The sequence below is a fragment of the Ornithorhynchus anatinus genome, chromosome 2 (assembly GCF_004115215.2).
Source record: "Ornithorhynchus anatinus isolate Pmale09 chromosome 2, mOrnAna1.pri.v4, whole genome shotgun sequence".
Taxonomy (NCBI): domain Eukaryota; kingdom Metazoa; phylum Chordata; class Mammalia; order Monotremata; family Ornithorhynchidae; genus Ornithorhynchus; species Ornithorhynchus anatinus.
The window spans coordinates 19055145-19071206 of record NC_041729.1 but is presented as its reverse complement, the minus strand read 5'-3'; the positions used below and the strand labels follow the sequence as shown (position 1 = coordinate 19071206).

Below are 16062 nucleotides of genomic sequence, written 5' to 3'. Positions count from 1 at the left end.
TTGGGCTTCGCTTGGGAGCGGAAAGTCCTTTCGGGGCCGCCGTAGGGAGGCTGGGCCGGGCTCCCCTTTTGATTGGCAGCTGCGAGGTGGGCGGGGCGTGGAGAGGCTGAGGAGGAAGAAGAAGGCGGCGGAGCGGATCCCGGTGACAAGATGGTGAGGGCGGCTGAGGCGGAGAGGAGCCTTGCTCCGTACGCTGAAGCCTGAGGCGTCTCTAGGGCAGTGGCGGGGCCTGGGCCTGGAATCGTCGGGAGGGAAGCGGCCCGGCGGGGAGGAGGGGAAGGGTTGGGATGGGGGAGGGCGGTCCCCCGACGGAGGAGAATGCCCGCTCCTCATGAAGGAGAGGCCCTGGACGACAGCTGAACCTGTCAGCTGCTCGCCGGGGTCATTCATTCAATCCTAATTATTGAGCGCTTACTCTGTGCAGAGCACTGGACTAAGCGCTTGCAATTCGGCAACAGAGAGAGACCATCCCTGCCCAATGACGGGCTAAACGGAGACAGACAGCAGAACAGAACAAAACAAAACATCATCAAGATAAATAGAATCAAGGGGATGTACACTTCATTAACAAAATAAATAGGGTAATAAATAATATATACAAATGAACACAGTGCTGAGGGGAGGGGGTCATGAGACCGCAGGGTGTCCGCCTCGGCCTTCCGACACTGAGGCGTTCATTCAATCGCGTTTATTGAGCGCTTACTCTGTGCAGAGCGCTGGACTAAAGTACAGTTCGGCAACAGATAGAGAGAATCCCTGCCCAACAAGGGGCTCACAGTCTAGAAGGGGGGGGAGACAGAGAACAAAACAGGTAGACGGGCAGGGGGCTTGGGGTTTCTCCCATGACGTTTCGAAAGGCCTCGATCCCAAGCCATTTCTTTCATTCATTCAGTAGTATTTATTAAGCGCTTACTATGTGCAGAGCACTGGACTAAGCGCTTGGAATGTACAGTTCCCCTCTAGGTTCCAAAAAGTGGGACCTTTTTACCTCCGTCCTGCCAGGCGAGTTGTCGTTTGGAGCTTCCCACTGCTCTTCCCACTGCTCTTCCCACTCCTCTACCCACCCCTCTTCCCACTCTCCTTCCCACTTTCTTTCCCACTCCCCTCCCACTCTCTCCCCCCGGAAAACCAGCCATGTTCCTGAAGGAAGACTTTGGGTAATGAATTCATCTTTGCAATTAGGTCGTTGGCCCCTTTGACACTTTCAGCAATTTAAAGTGTTTATCAGAGTTCATATTTCTTGTAGAATGCTAGATTTTTTTTAAAGGAAGTCATTCATTCATTCAGTCGGATTTATTGAGTGCTTACTCTGTGCAGAGCACTGGACTAAGCGCTTGGAAAGTATAATTCGGCAACAGGTAGAGACAGTCCTTGCCTAACAATGGCCTCACAGTCGAGAAGCGGGGCGACCGACAACAATACAAGTAGACAGGCAGGGGATTTGGGGTTTCTCCCAAGATGCTCGAAAGGCCTTGATCCCAAGCCATTTCCCCTCCCAGTTCCAAAAAGTGGGTCCTTTTTACCTCCATCTGCCGGGCGAGTTGTCGTTTGGAGCTTCCCACTCCTCCTCTTCCCACTCCTCCTCTTCCCACTCCCCGCCCCCCAGAAAACCAGCCATGTTCCTGAAGGAAGACTTGGGGCAATGAATTCATCTTTGCAATTAGATCGTTGGCCCCTTTGATACTTTCAGGAATTGGAAGTGTTTATCAAAGAGTTCATATTTCTGTAGAATGCTAGCTTTTTTTAAAGGAAGTCAGCTTCAAGATTGTATAGAGAGCCCAAAGTTTTACTCTTGGCGAAATGTGATGTTCATGATGAACTAATTCGTTTACCTTATTCAGAATGGCTTTTAATGGGTTTCCCCCCCAAAAGTGATTTCCAGCTAAGTATTTTTGTCCTGAATTCAGACTTTTGTTAGTGAATTAACAGAAGTACTTGACTTCATAAGGAATCTTAAAATGTTCTGTCAGTGTCTTTTAAAAGATGGAACTATCTGAATAACAATAAAGATAAGCAGTAGTACATAACAGGCAACCAAGTATTTGTGGAAAATTCAGATTTCAAATGTGTGAATTGTTTGATCCACTTAGGGAGCTTCCATTTCCAAGGAAGTTCTCTGCATGGGAGGAAAGATCAGACTGGGGAGAACTGAACCCAACACTACAAGCCGGATAAACTAATCTTCAAGCTCCATGTATAAAAATTTATTACTAAAAATGCTGCATCAGTGGTACAGTGCTCATGTTATATCTGTGAACTATCATTGTGGTTTGCCACTTTCCAGTGCCCATAAGAAAAGGGCAGCTATTATCCAAATGAGAAGTAACAAGCCCTAGTGGAAAGTTCACAGGATTGGGAATCAAGAGACATAGATACAAGAAGCAGCTCCACTGTTTGTCCCTGGACAAGTAACTTGACCTGTTTCGGCCTCAGTTTCCTCATTTGTAAAATGGGGATGTGATAGATGGTGAGCCCCAGGTGAGGCATTCATTCATTCAGTCGTATTTATTGAGCGCTTACTATGTGCAGAGCATTGTACTAAGCGCTTGGAATGTACAATTCAGCAACAGATAGAGACAATCCCTGCCCAGTAACGGGCTCACTGTCTAAATAGGGGAGACAGACAGCAAAGCAAAACAGAACAAAACAAAACAAGTAGTCTGACATAGATATCTTCAAGATAAATAGAATCATAGATATATACACATCATTAACAAAATAAGTAGAGAAATAATATATACAAATATGCACAGTGCTGAGGGGAGGAGAAAGGGGAATGGGGAGGGGAGGAGGAGCAGAGGGGAAGGGGGGGCTCAGTTTGGGAAGGCCTCCTGGAGGAGGTGAGCTCTCAGTAGGGCTTAGAAGAGGGGAAGAGAGTTAGTTTGACAGAACTGTGCCTGATATGATAATCTTGCATCTACCCCAGGGCTTAGCACCAAGCAAATGTTTAATAAATGCTATAATTATAAATTCAAATTTGTGAAAGAGCTTACTGCAGCTGGAGGTATTTAGCAGTGTCCCAATAATTAAGGAATTGTTTGCCAAATGTAATGATAATTAGGCAATTTGTTTCCACAGAAAATATTTAAATCAAGTGTTATGTACAAATATACTGCATGGTTGATCATATGAGCAGTACAGTCAGAAAAGTTTTCCTTCACTTAGAAATATTTACAGATTGATGTATTAAATTGAAGTGAATGTAAAGCAAGTGAAAATAAACTTGCAACTTTGGGGTAGGGAGAAATATGACAAAGTAAAGAGAATTGGCAAGAAAGAGTAGTTTAAAATTAACTTCCCCAAATTTTCATTTCATTTTTATTTGTTTTCCAGTATTGTTTGAACTAAGATGACTTTTAACATTTTTCTTCCTAACATTCAAATTCATTAACAGCTAATTACATTTTTCATTTGGCTGAGGATTTTTTTAATTTCTTTTCTGTTGCTTTCTTTTGTTTAACATTGGCCATGTTTCACCCTGTTTTTCATCCCCCTGTCTGCAATCAACTTCTTCATTCCAATAAGGCTGGGCACAGAGTAAGTTTCTTCTATTAGCTTCTACTAACACTGGTGGTGGGTAGCTTACAGGGCATCTTTATGAGGTGTTGGGTTCTGAACTTTGGGTATTTTTGTCCTGGATAGCCTTCCCCTGTTAAGTCTGTAAGGGAAAAAAAAATCTGAATTTCATAAATGCACTTTGATCCATGTTTTTGATTTTTTAAAAAAGTGATTCTGGTAAATGATAAACTACTGCAGCTGACTTGCTGGTTTAAGACTTTTATATTTCTAGTATTGATAAAGAAGGCTTTAAAGGTTAGTAACCCAAGGGTTAGGGTTAGTCCCAAGTTTTTTTGATTATTTATTAAAAAACCCAACCAAAGAGCTGGCATGATGAGCCCCAGCCAAAAATCCCATTTCAGCAGTGGATAGTGTTAAGCAGGCATGAATGGTAGTTCCAGACATATTGTAGTTTTCATCTGGTCTGCTGGGACAACAACTCCCCTTAAGTACACAGTAGCACCTCTTACGTGTGAGTTCCAGAGAACCTCCGGTTCAGCACAGGGTTACTTCCAGGCCCAGTCAGACTAGATTGTCCTTGGATATCCCTGTCTGCATCACTCATTCATTCTGTTGTATTTATTGAGTGCTGCTTACTATGTGCAGAGCACTGTGCTAAGCTCTTGGAAAGTACAAATCAGCAACAAAGAGAGACAATCCTTGCCCACAACGGGCTCCCAGTCTAGAATCGGGGAGACAGACAAGTAAACAAATAGAATTAGAGATATGTTTATATAGACATCAAAACAAGTAAACAGGCATTAATATAAATAAATAGAATTATAGATATGTGCATAAATACTCAAGTGCTGTGGGGCAGGGAGGGGGGTAGGGCAAACAAAGGGATGGGGGGAGCTGAGGAAAAGGGGGGCTTAGTCTGGGAGTCTCTACTTGGGTGAGGTCCCAGATTTCTAGCCTGGGCTAAGCTCTACCATAAACACATTTTTATCTTCAGGTGTGAAGACGGACAAGAACCTATAACTTTTGGAAGAGAATAAGAGGAAGAATTGGGGAGTGTGGCATAAAATAGAGAGTTTCATTTTTACATTTTCTTGAGTGTTTTAATCCAAAGTACTTCAACTTTGACCTACAGGGATCACTACCTTTAAAGATGAAGATAGTTTGTTCTACCTCAGAGTATGCTTAAACTTGGCACTTCGTGCAGACTACCAATAACAGTGACAATTGCTCTGATGGTGGTTTTTTGTTGTTGTTGTGTAGCCAGTCATCTACTACAATAACTTCTGACTCTTAAGCAGGCACCATATGTTAAAACTTCTTCTGAAAAAGGTGAAGTTCTACAAAAAGTGGTTCGCATGTAAATACTGTAATCATCACTCTGCTTCCGGTAGTGTTCTTTTGCTTTGCAATCACTGAATTTTGTCACATAATTTTTGTTGCAGGCTTGCTCTTTAATCACCATAACTTGCCTGTGAAAGGTTCTATAGCATTGCACCATAGTTTGAGTTTCAAGTGAGAGGATTAAAGTTAGGATTGAGGGAAGATGCTGCAGATTGTCAGTTGGCCTCGAATATTATTGCTTTGTTTTTATTACTACATTTACTTTTCCTAATTCACTCATTTTGATCCTCATTCTAAACCACGTTATAATACTTATTCCAGTATTTCCTTCAACAGCTGTTACTATGAATTGTTTCAAGGGAAGTAATTAAAAATTGAAGGCTCTCCAAAGGTTATTTAGGAACAGATATCTAAATTGGGGGAATTGGGTATATTTAAGTATATCGTCATCAAATAATGAGGCTTTTTAGCTTTAGAAAGTGGCCTTTGAGAACAGATGTGGTTTTCATTTTTTCCATCGAAGGTCTTTTTGACTCTGTAAAATTACTGAAATAATGAGTTAATGTGAATTTTTTGGAAACCCAGAGCAAAGCATTGTGAATGGCTTTTCTCCAGTCTTCGTGGTATTCTTTATTAGTTGAAGAGTAAAGTATTATGTCACCAAACTATACCACAGCCTGAAGTATTTGTGAACATATAGCTGTAGCTCACCACTTTTTTGGTAACTTCTGAAAAATTCTGGCATCTGTTTCACATTTGGGAATTCTAACTGAAACCAAACAGCCGAACAGTATATAATCCATAGTAGTATTTCACAATAAGATTGTCACATTCTACTTCGTAAAATTTCGCTCCAAAGATAAAGAATTCAATAGGGGCTAATGATGAGTGCAAAATAAAGACTAATTACTATATTATCCATGTAGTTATCGTTTGTAGATCAGTCTCCAAGGCACAATTGATTAAAATTACACACCTGTTTCACAGGTACCAAAAAAAAAATTCAGTTCACTTTGGAGCTGAGTTTAGCATAGTGATCATGTCCATATCGTGACATAAAGGCATCATTTTGCATTTTCTTAGGTCCTAGGATTGTGTAGATAATAAGGGGATTAGAGGAGGAGAATATGAGTTTATAACTGTTTACTGGTAACTTTTATAAATCCTGTGTAAGTTCTTGTTTAATACCTTATATTATTTTTACACCCTGACACTTAATAAGTTGGTGTTAGTATTAGGAGATCTGCATATCCCACATCGCTGCAACAGCCTGCCAGCCAAATTCAAAAAACTGCTGGTGCCTGGAAAAATTCAACACATCCTCTGCACTGGAAACCTTTGCACTAAGGAGAGTTATGACTACCTCAAGACTTTGGCAGGGGACGTTCACATTGTTAGAGGGGACTTTGATGAGGTGATGTATTTTCATTATTTTCTTTTGTTGGATTTAGGGTTGGTTTTTTTTTTTTGATGGGGGCAAATGAACAAAATGATTTTGACTGAAGAATGTTTGCTCATTATTGTGACTAATAATGGTAAAAATGATTAACGTATTTCTAAAGTGCTACTATTCCACCCCAAAATGGACAGATTATATTACGTTGCCGGATAATATAGAGAACCTTTTTGTGAAATTTCATATCTGATTGGTTCTGATAATTTTCTTGTGAGGCTAAATTCCCTTGGTTGACTTGAAAATATTCCTCAGTGCATTTTTTTGTTATTGTTTTTAATACATAGAATGTGTTTTAGAAGACTTTCCCAAGTGGCGCCAGGAATCATTCTAGTTGAGCGCTATCCATTTTCAAGTAATTAACAGTCCCCAGGTTGACCGTGCTATGCACATTACCAGACAGCGTTTCATGGACAGATGTGGACTGTGAAAGTCTTAGTCCTCTAACATGCGTTCTGTATGTCTTCCTCTTATTTTAGAACCTCAATTACCCAGAACAGAAAGTTGTGACTGTTGGACAATTCAAGATCGGTTTGATCCATGGGCATCAAGTGATTCCATGGGGTGATATGGCCAGCCTGGCCCTGCTCCAAAGGCAGTTTGATGTGGACATTCTTATTTCAGGACACACCCATAAATTTGAAGCATTTGAGCATGAAAATAAATTTTACATTAATCCAGGGTCTGCCACAGGAGCCTATAATGCCCTGGAAACGTGAGTAATAATCTTACTGGAGAACCTGGTTTAAATGTTCAAGAATTGAACATAAGGTTGAAAATTTGGTAGTCCTCTAGTTTAAATTTGGATCATCCCACTTCTTCCTTTATTCCTTGGAAATTTCTATTATTAACTATTAAACTATTAAAATGTTTCCCTTATTTTAGTACAGTTATTACTTCTCTGCTAAGTTACGCTATGGAAATCAGTTCTTTTACAGTATGTTTTAAGCAATTTATAAGTTAGCTTCTGCTACCACTCTTTTTCTTGGATTTTACAGTTCCTAGTACTTTCCTAACACTTAAAATGTAGAATAGTAATTTTAACAAGTGATGATTATGTCTGAATGACAAACTTTAAGATGTCTTGAAAAATTTGAAAATGAATTATAATTCAATTTCCTAATAGGTTATAAACCTAAACTAACATTAATTTTTTTTCTTTCCAGGAACATTATTCCTTCATTTGTACTGATGGATATCCAGGCTTCTACAGTTGTCACTTATGTGTATCAACTAATTGGAGATGATGTAAAAGTAGAACGAATTGAATATAAAAAATCCTAAAACCAGTCCTGATTTTGTGAATTTTTTTCATTCCCTTGTGCAAATCAAATAATTAAGAGTTCAGAAGCTATCCAATTATGACATTTTTATAGTATTTTGCATTAAAACTAACTACCTTATTTGCTAAAAATTAACTGCTATAAGCTTATTGTACACTATAAGAATGTAATTAATTTACCAAACAATGCTTGAGAAAAAATGTGCCAGGTGGTAAATGAATTTGTTTAAAAAAATTTGCCTTGTAAATATCTTCATTGTTTAAATTTGAATCCTTGTACTCAAACTTGTGCATGACCAGATTCAAAACTCCTTTGTTGCATACACTGTTCTACTCTTCATGCTGTAATAAACACTTTCCTCTCATTTATACTTCCCTGATGACTTGCGTTTTAATATGGAAACATAAAGACGAGGGCATGCTAATGACATTTTCCTTCCCATCATGCTAGAAATTCAGTTATTTCAAACAGATTACATGTGTTTCAGTCTCTGGTACTAAAAGCTTCAAAAAAAGTAAGAACCCACACTTTTAAAGTGGTAGGAGTAAGTCTAATTGTAATTTTTATCCATGTTGTATGGGTCCCTGACTAAAAACATAAGCTTAGATTACAGTTGAGTTTTTACTGTTCAGATGCTACTGATAAAAATATATTTTTTAAATGAACCAAAATGATCTATTAAGAACATAATATTCATCATTTTATGCTAAAGTTATTTTATGAACTAATATTAACCGCCCTCTTTAGTAGATGAATTAGTAAAACTCTGGCAGTATTAAAACAGTGCTTGTAAACGGTTAAGTGCTTCACAAATACCATATTAATATTAAACATGAGATGGGAATACTTTTCAAAACTGCATTTTTGCCGCTGTGGATTTGGACAAGTGTTCACAAAATCCAGGGTTTGCCTGAAACCTATTTTTACTTCCCACTCAACTTTTACTAGTATGAGTAATAGTATTTATTAAGTACTTACTGTGTGCAAAGCACTATATGAAGCCTGGGGAAAGAGTAGATGGGTGGCAGGTTCCCCAGCCATTGCATCCTGCCCAAATCGTAGTTTTATGGATGCAAAAAATAATTGTGGCATTTAAGTGCTTACTATGTGCCATTCATTCATTCATTGAATCGTATTTATTGAGCCCTTACTGTGTGCAGAGCACTGTACTCTGAGGCAATCCCTACCTAACAACAGGCTTCCAGTCCACAAGGGGGTGGCAGCCAACAAAACAATACAAGTAGACAGGCATTAAAATAGAGTTATATATAAAAATGTATATATCATTAAAAATAGAATAATATGTACAAATATGTACATATGTACAAGTGCTGTGGGGCGGGGAAGGGGGTAGGGCAGAGGGAGGGAGTAGGGGGAATAGGGAGGGTTTATTCTGGGAAGGCCTCCTGGAGGAAGTGAGCTTTCAGGGCTTTGAAGAGGGGAAGAGAGTTCGGCAGATGTGAGGAGGGAGGGCATTCCAGGCCAGAGGTAGGATGTGGGCCAGGGGTTGATGGCGGGACTGGTGAGAAAAAGGGAGAGTGAGGAGGTTAGTGGCACCAGAGGAATGGAGTGTAGGAACTGGGCTGGAGAAGGAGAGAAGGGAGGGAGGTAAGAGGGGGGAAGGGGATAGACAGCTTTGAAGCCAAGAGTCAGGAGTTTTTGCTTCGTGCGAAGGTTGGTAGGTAACCACTGGAGGTTTTTGAGGAGTGGGGTGACATGCCCAGAGTGTTTCTGTAGAAACATAATCCAGGCAGCAGAGTGAGGTTTAGATAGAAGTGGGGAGAGACAGGAGGTTGGGAGATCAGAAAGGAGGCTGATGCAGTAATCCATTCGGGTTATGATGAAAGATTGTATCAGCAAGGTAAAGGTTTGGATGGAGAGGAAAGGGTGGATCTTGGCGATGTTGTGAAGGTGATACCGGCAGGTTTTGGTGACGGATTGGATGTGTGGGGTGAATGAGAGAGCAGAGTCAAGGATAACACCAAGGTTGCAGGCTCGTAAGATGGGAAGGATGGTAGTGCCATCTACAGTGATGGGACAGTCAGGAAGAGGACAGGGTTTGGGAGGGAAGATATGGAACTCAGACATGTTAAGTTTTAGGTGGCGGGAAGACATCCAGGTGGACACATCCTGAAGGCAGGAGGAGATATGAGCCTGGAGGGAGGGGGAGAGAACAGGGGAGGAGATGTAGATTTGGGTGTCATCTGCATAGAGATGATAGTTGAAGCCGTGGGAGCAAATGAGCTCACTAAGGGAGTGAGTATAGATGGAGAACTGAAGGGGACCAAGAACTGACCCTTGAGGAACCCCTACAGTTAGGGGATGGGAGGGGGAGGAGGAGCCCGTGAAGGAATCCAAGAATGAACAGCAGAGAGATGAGGAGAACCAGGAGAGGATGGAGTCCGTGAAGCCAAGGTTGGATAATGTGTTGAGGAAGAGGGGATGATCGACCGTGTCAAAGGCAGCTGAGAGGTCGAGGAGCATTAGGATAGAGTAGGAGCCATTGGATTTGGCAAGAAGGAGTCATTGGTGACCCTTGAGAGGTCAGTTTCGGTGGAGTGGAGGGGACAGAAGCCAGATTGGAGGGGGTCCAGGAGAGAGTTGGAGTTGAGGAATTTGAGGCAGCAAGTGTAGACAACTTGCTCTAGGAGTTTGGAAAGGAAAGGTAGGAGGGAGATGGGGCTATAACTGGAGGGGGCAGTGGGATCAAGAGAGGGTTTTTTTAAAATGGCGAGACGTGCGCATGTTGAAAGGCAGAGGGGAAGAAGCTGTTGGTGAGTGAGCAGTTGAAGATAGAAATTAAGGAGGGGAGGAGGGAAGGGGTGAAAGTTTTTATAAGGTGAGAGGGAATAGGGTCCAAAGTATAGGTGGAAGAGGTGGCACTTGAAAAGAGATCTCTGAAAATTCTGTTGGGAAGGGTGGGAAAGTAGAGGAAGGGGTCAAGAGTGGGGGAGATGGAGAAGGAAGAGGGGCACTGTACTAAGCATTAGGGTAAATACAAGTTAATCAGGTTAGACACGGTCTCTGACATACAAGGGGCTCACAGTCTTAATCACCATTTTACAGATGACATAACTGGCACAGAGAAATTATGTGACTTGCCCATGGTCACACAGCAGACAAGTAGCAGAGCTGGAAGTAGAACCCAGGTCCTTCTGACTCCCAGCCTCTACTAGGCTATGCTGCTTGCCCCTGCTTCTGGCTTTCCTGTCAAGATGGTGCAAAGCAGGAAGGGATCACAGGCCCTGGATGAGGCAGCAAGGATATCCGATGGGTCGGAGGCTGGGGATGCCGCCCTGATTTTGCTTTTACTATTTCCTTTTCTGCCCTCAAAAGACCTAATAGCATGGCCATCTCTGAAGTGAGTACATTTTTAATACAAGTTTCCATTCCCTTGCTCAAATGAAATAATTTTGGATTCAGGAATGACAAGATTGTGTTTTTTTTATGGTATTTTGTATTAAAGTGATCAGTCAACCAAACCTCAGTACGCACTATTGTTTAGCCAATTGTGTACAGACCCCTATACAAAGCATTTGGGAGAGTACAATAAGAAGAAAACACAATCCCTGTCCATAAGGAGCTTGCCACTTAATGGGGAAGAAAAACAGCATAATTTACACACAAAAGGAAGAAACTAGTAGAATATGTCATTAAATATGTACAAAAATGGTATATGGATTTCTGAGTGCCTGAATACTCTAAATTAATCAACTCTTCCCTCTTAGGGATCCACTCCCCCCTCTCTTCCCATGCCATTCCAACTCACATACTTTATTCCTCTCAAGGCAACCTACACACTATGCCTTGTTCTCTCTCCTAACACCTACCTCTTGCTCACAACCTCCCTCCTGCCTGAAACTCCTTCCACCTTCACATCTTGTGGACAACTCTACTTTCAAAACCTTTCTGTAATCACATCTCTGGGAAGCCTTCCCCAATTTACTTCTTGGAGAAGCAGCGGGGCTCAGTGGAAAGAGCATGGGCTTTGGAGTCAGGGCTCATGAGTTCGAATCCCAGCTCTGCCACTTGTCGGCTGTGTGACTGTGGGCAAGTCACTTAACTTCTCTGTGCCTCAGTTCCCTCATCTGTAAAATGGGGATTAAGACTGTGAGCCCCACGTGGGACAACCTGATTCCCCTTTGTCTTCCCCAGCGCTTAGAACAGTGCTCGGCACATAGTAAGCGCTTAACAAATACCAACATTATTTAACATTATTATTCTTATATATACCTCGACTTACACATCACCTAAGAACTTGGGTGCTCACAATGTCGTTAGCATATGGGCACATAGCTTTATACTCAGCTTTCTATTTGTAAGGTGTTTTAGTGTCCCTTCCCACCCTGCTAAGTTGTAAAGTACTAGAGGGCAGGGATAATGACTACTGATTCTTTTTTTGTCCTTCCTCAAGCATTTAGAACAGGGCTAGACACACAGTAGGAGCTCAGTCGATAATATTGATTGGTGGCTGAGGTGATGAAAAACTGCTAAGATGATAGCTGGGAGGATGTGATCTAGGGAGAAAAAAATTATCAGGGAAAGCCTCCTGGAAGAGGCGGGATTTCAGAAGGGCTTTGAAGATAGGAAGGTTGGGCAGATTTGAAGGAGGAGATTCCAGGCAGGAGCATGTACAGCTAGGGGTCGGAGGTGGAAGAGTCAAATAATCAAGCACAATGTGAAGGTAATCTGGGGAGGAATGGAGAATGTGAGCTGCAATGTAAATACAGTAATATAATGTAATGTAAAGAGAGTAAATAATGTAGAAACAAAAATAGTGTAGGTCTGAAAAAGTGCTAGTAAGAAATTTGGGGAAAATACCCCAGTAGAGATGTGTGAACATATTATAAGTACTGTTGTTTCCCTCAAAAATGGAACTAATCTTACCATAATTTGAAGTGACAATTTAATACTCTTCTTCTGTAGAGTAATTTAAGTAATTTAATTTAATACTCTTTCTCTGTATAGACCAAGCCTGGCTCTTCAACTAACCTCAGAAAGTACAACAAAATAAAACTCTTATATTCCAACATAGTTTAAAAAATAATTTTAATTTCCTTGTTCCATGTGAGAGAGAGTAACAAAAAAAGCAATTGAAGATAAACTCACAAACTATGCTAATCTAAAAACATCTTTGAGTTCATACTTTCAAGAAAATTGTCTTCCTTGAACTCTCGTAATTATACTTATTATCTACTCCAAATGCAGCACTTACCAGAACATTTTGGATTCTGGTAACAGTGGTCCACAGCTGATCTGTTAAAAATAAACTGTATAAATAACTATAATTATTAGCAGTTTTTTAGGAATCTGAAGGAGCAGAATGAAAAGACAAGGTCACTAAGTTCAATTCACTTTCAGTGTTTTACTTTTCATATCTCCTTGTTAGTCTTCACCCACACCTTATTCTCCTAGCAAGGAATTCTAAATGGAAATGAATGTTCATAAGCTCTTTCCCATTGGTTAGTTTCAAACCTCATGTTCCTAACTGTTCCTTTAAAAGGATTTTATTTTAGAACACAGTTAGTCCTCTCTGTGTAGCCCACCAGATTTCCAAAATGTGCACTTTCAAAGAGTTCCCCTTTAATCAGCAGTGGTAGGAGGAGAGAGGAATCAGAGGGACCACGGTCCTATCCATCAGACTTACTTCCCCACATCTCATTTCCACAGAAAAATTGTTGGTTATTGTTTTTAGCAATGAAGTGCCAAAGGACCTTACCATTTTTCATTTTTTAGTGATTTAAAAATATTTTTAATATTAAAATATTTCTGGTATTGAACTTTTAAAAAATATATGACTTGAGTTGGACAGGAGATTTGGGGCATTTGTAGAGCCACCCTCACCAAAAATTGAGGTTTTATTCTTAAAACAATCGATAGTATTTACTGTGCACTTATAGTATGCCAATAGTCTAATAAGCACTTTCCTCTTCCCTTCACACACCCCAAGGAGGATTTCCATTGGAGGATAAAAGGGATTTAAGAGGGATAGCAACCATCTCCAGCCATGATTTTCCCAGTTCCCAGGCTGAGGTGAGATGCCCCTGATTACTGGGAGTCACTTTTGCCCAGAGGAGATAGTGGGCAGCAGAAGAGGTGCCGTTTCTCTCCCACTCTTCCCCCTGCCCCAATCAAATGTTTCCCTCAACTCTATACAAACCAGCTTCTGTCACCACTACTGGCTGGCTGATTTTTATATATCCACTAAGTCCAAAGGGTTTCACACGAGGAAATGAGTCAAACCGACAACTGCTCTGGCAACATGAGCATGGCTGTCTTGTCTTGTCTTATGCTGTCATCTCCAACCCATAGCGACGCCATGGACACATCTCTCCCAGAACCCCCCCACCTCCATCTGCAATTGTTCTGGTAGTGTATCCATGGAATTTTTTTGGTCAAAATCGGGAAATGGTTTACCATTGCCTCTTCTGTGCAGTAAACTTTAGTCTCTGGCCTCGACACTCTCCCATGCCGCTCCTGCACAGTACAGGTGAGTTTTGACTTGTAGCAGATTGCCTTCTACTCACTAGCCACTGTCCAAGCTAGGAATGGAATGGATATGTCTCTGCTTGACTCTCCCTCCTGTAGTCAGGACTGGTAGAGTACTGGAAACTCTCCAGGTGTGACCCTGAGAGGGGGAGCATGGTTGTAGCTGCCACTATTTCATATACTAGCTCTTTTCCTCATTGTTATTCCAATTTGCCCTGCAACGAAGGGCTATGTGGGAAAATAGATTGGTTTTTGTGAGCACTCATTTTTTCTTGGTGTATGCCTCCCTCAGCCTCCTTCTGTCCCTTCTTCGAACACACCTCCTTTTCTTCTCTCCCTTGGGTATATTCATTCATTCAATAGTATTCATTGAGCACTTACTATGTGCAGAGCACTGTACTAAGCGCTTGGAAAGTACAAATCGGTAACAGATAGAGACAGTCCCTGCCCTTTGACAGGCTTACAGTCTAATTGGGGGAGAGGAACAGACAAGAACAATAGCAATGTCTATGAGTACATTCAGTTCTCCTTTAACACGAGGCTTACGATCTTGTCCATTAGCATTTCTTCCAGTATCACACTACCTGGTGACCAATAGGCTCAAGTTCTAGTCGAATATTTCTTAGTTACCTAACAACAGTCAGACAAGTCATAAGACTAATGGCAGAACTGAGTGCACATTAATGAAACATTCAATGAGGAATATGTACATTATATGATTTATTGCATAGAAGTTGGAATAAATAAAATCAAAGTCCTAAACATTATTCCTCATCATAACAATTAAATCAGTAGGGTTAACTGTCAGCTAGAACAATCAGTGGTATTTATTGAGCACTGTGTGCAGAGTACTGTACTAAGCACTGCATTTCTACTATTGCATTTGCATTTGTTGCATTTGTTTCATTTGTTGCAATGTTACTGTTGCATTTGTGAAGCACTATGTACCAAGGACTGCGCCAAGTTCAGGGGAAGATACAACCAAGTTGGACACAGTCCCTGTCCCATGTGGGGCTCAGAGTCTAAGAAGGAGGGAGTGAGTCCAGATATTTAACCCCCATTTTTACAAATGAAGAAACTGAGGCACAGAGAAGGTTAGTGACTAGCTCAAGGTGACCCAGCTGACAAGTGATGGAGCTGGGATTGGAACCCAGGTCTCCGGAGCTCTTTCTAGTTGATCACACTGGTTTCACTCCTGACTAGATTAAAAAAAATAAACAGATTATAAGTTAATAAGGAAAGAGTTAATAAGGCTTACTTGATTAAATATAGCTATTCAAGAAAATTAATGAAATTTTCAAATCACTCCTCTTGATGGAGTAACTTGTGCTAAGATAAATTGATGAAAATATCATTTACAAGTATTTAAAATTAATTATTTTCCCAAAATAACAATAAAATATTTAAAAAGCCAATAGGTAAAAAATATAAAATAAAAGCAGGGCTTCCCAAGTAACCAAAATACATTTTACTGGGATTTGGAACACGAAAACCAATCAGTGCCTGAAAGTGTGATGGAAAGTTGGGCATGTATTTGGGAAGGTCCTAAAAGACAAAATACATGAAAGCATACAGATGTCATCAACTCAAATATCAGAATAATAAATTACTGAAGCAATGAGGGTTAGGAGTAGTTGAAAAGTATCAGGTCCTGACGTTTTTGTCGTTGTTGTTTCAAAGCGTCTCCCTCAAGAAGTTCATAATAACAATAATAATAATAATAATGGTATTTGTTAAGCGCTTACTATGTGCCAAGCACTGTTCTAAGCACTAGAGGGGGATACAAGGTAATCAGGTTGTCCCACATGGGGCTCACAGTCTCAATCCCCATTTTCCAGATGAGGTAGCTGAGGCACAGAGAAGTTAAATGACTTGACCAAAGTCACACAGCTGACAGGTGGTAGAGTCAGGATGAGAACCCACGACCTCTGATTCCCAAGCCCCATGCTCTGTCCACTGAGCCATGCTGCTTCAGCC

At 40.9% G+C, this 16062-nt stretch overlaps 1 protein-coding gene and 1 non-coding gene across 5 annotated transcripts; one reads left to right on the top strand and one right to left on the bottom strand.

Annotated features, from left to right (window-relative positions):
• Positions 1 to 55: 55 nt before the first annotated feature.
• Positions 56 to 7970, top strand: VPS29 (VPS29 retromer complex component). 4 transcript variants are annotated; one of them, XM_029058827.2, is made up of 6 exons: positions 84 to 153; positions 3526 to 3537; positions 4514 to 4848; positions 6083 to 6274; positions 6793 to 7028; positions 7480 to 7970. In XM_029058827.2, exons 3-6 carry the CDS (start codon positions 4825 to 4827, stop codon positions 7595 to 7597), a joined length of 570 nt encoding a protein of 189 aa, XP_028914660.1. In that variant the 5' UTR covers positions 84 to 153; positions 3526 to 3537; positions 4514 to 4824; the 3' UTR covers positions 7598 to 7970. The 4 variants fall into 4 exon arrangements, with proteins under 4 accessions (XP_001505645.2, XP_007653506.1, XP_028914660.1 ...); XM_007655316.3 differs by lacking the exon at positions 4514 to 4848 and having other exon boundaries at positions 77 to 153; XM_029058825.2 differs by lacking the exons at positions 84 to 153; positions 4514 to 4848 and adding an exon at positions 930 to 1157.
• Positions 7971 to 14096: 6126 nt separating this feature from the next.
• LOC114809550 lies at positions 14097 to 14234 on the bottom strand. The gene has a single exon (XR_003757327.1). It is a non-coding gene; the product is annotated as a small nucleolar RNA SNORA7 (small nucleolar RNA).
• Between the last annotated feature and the right edge of the window lie 1828 nt (positions 14235 to 16062).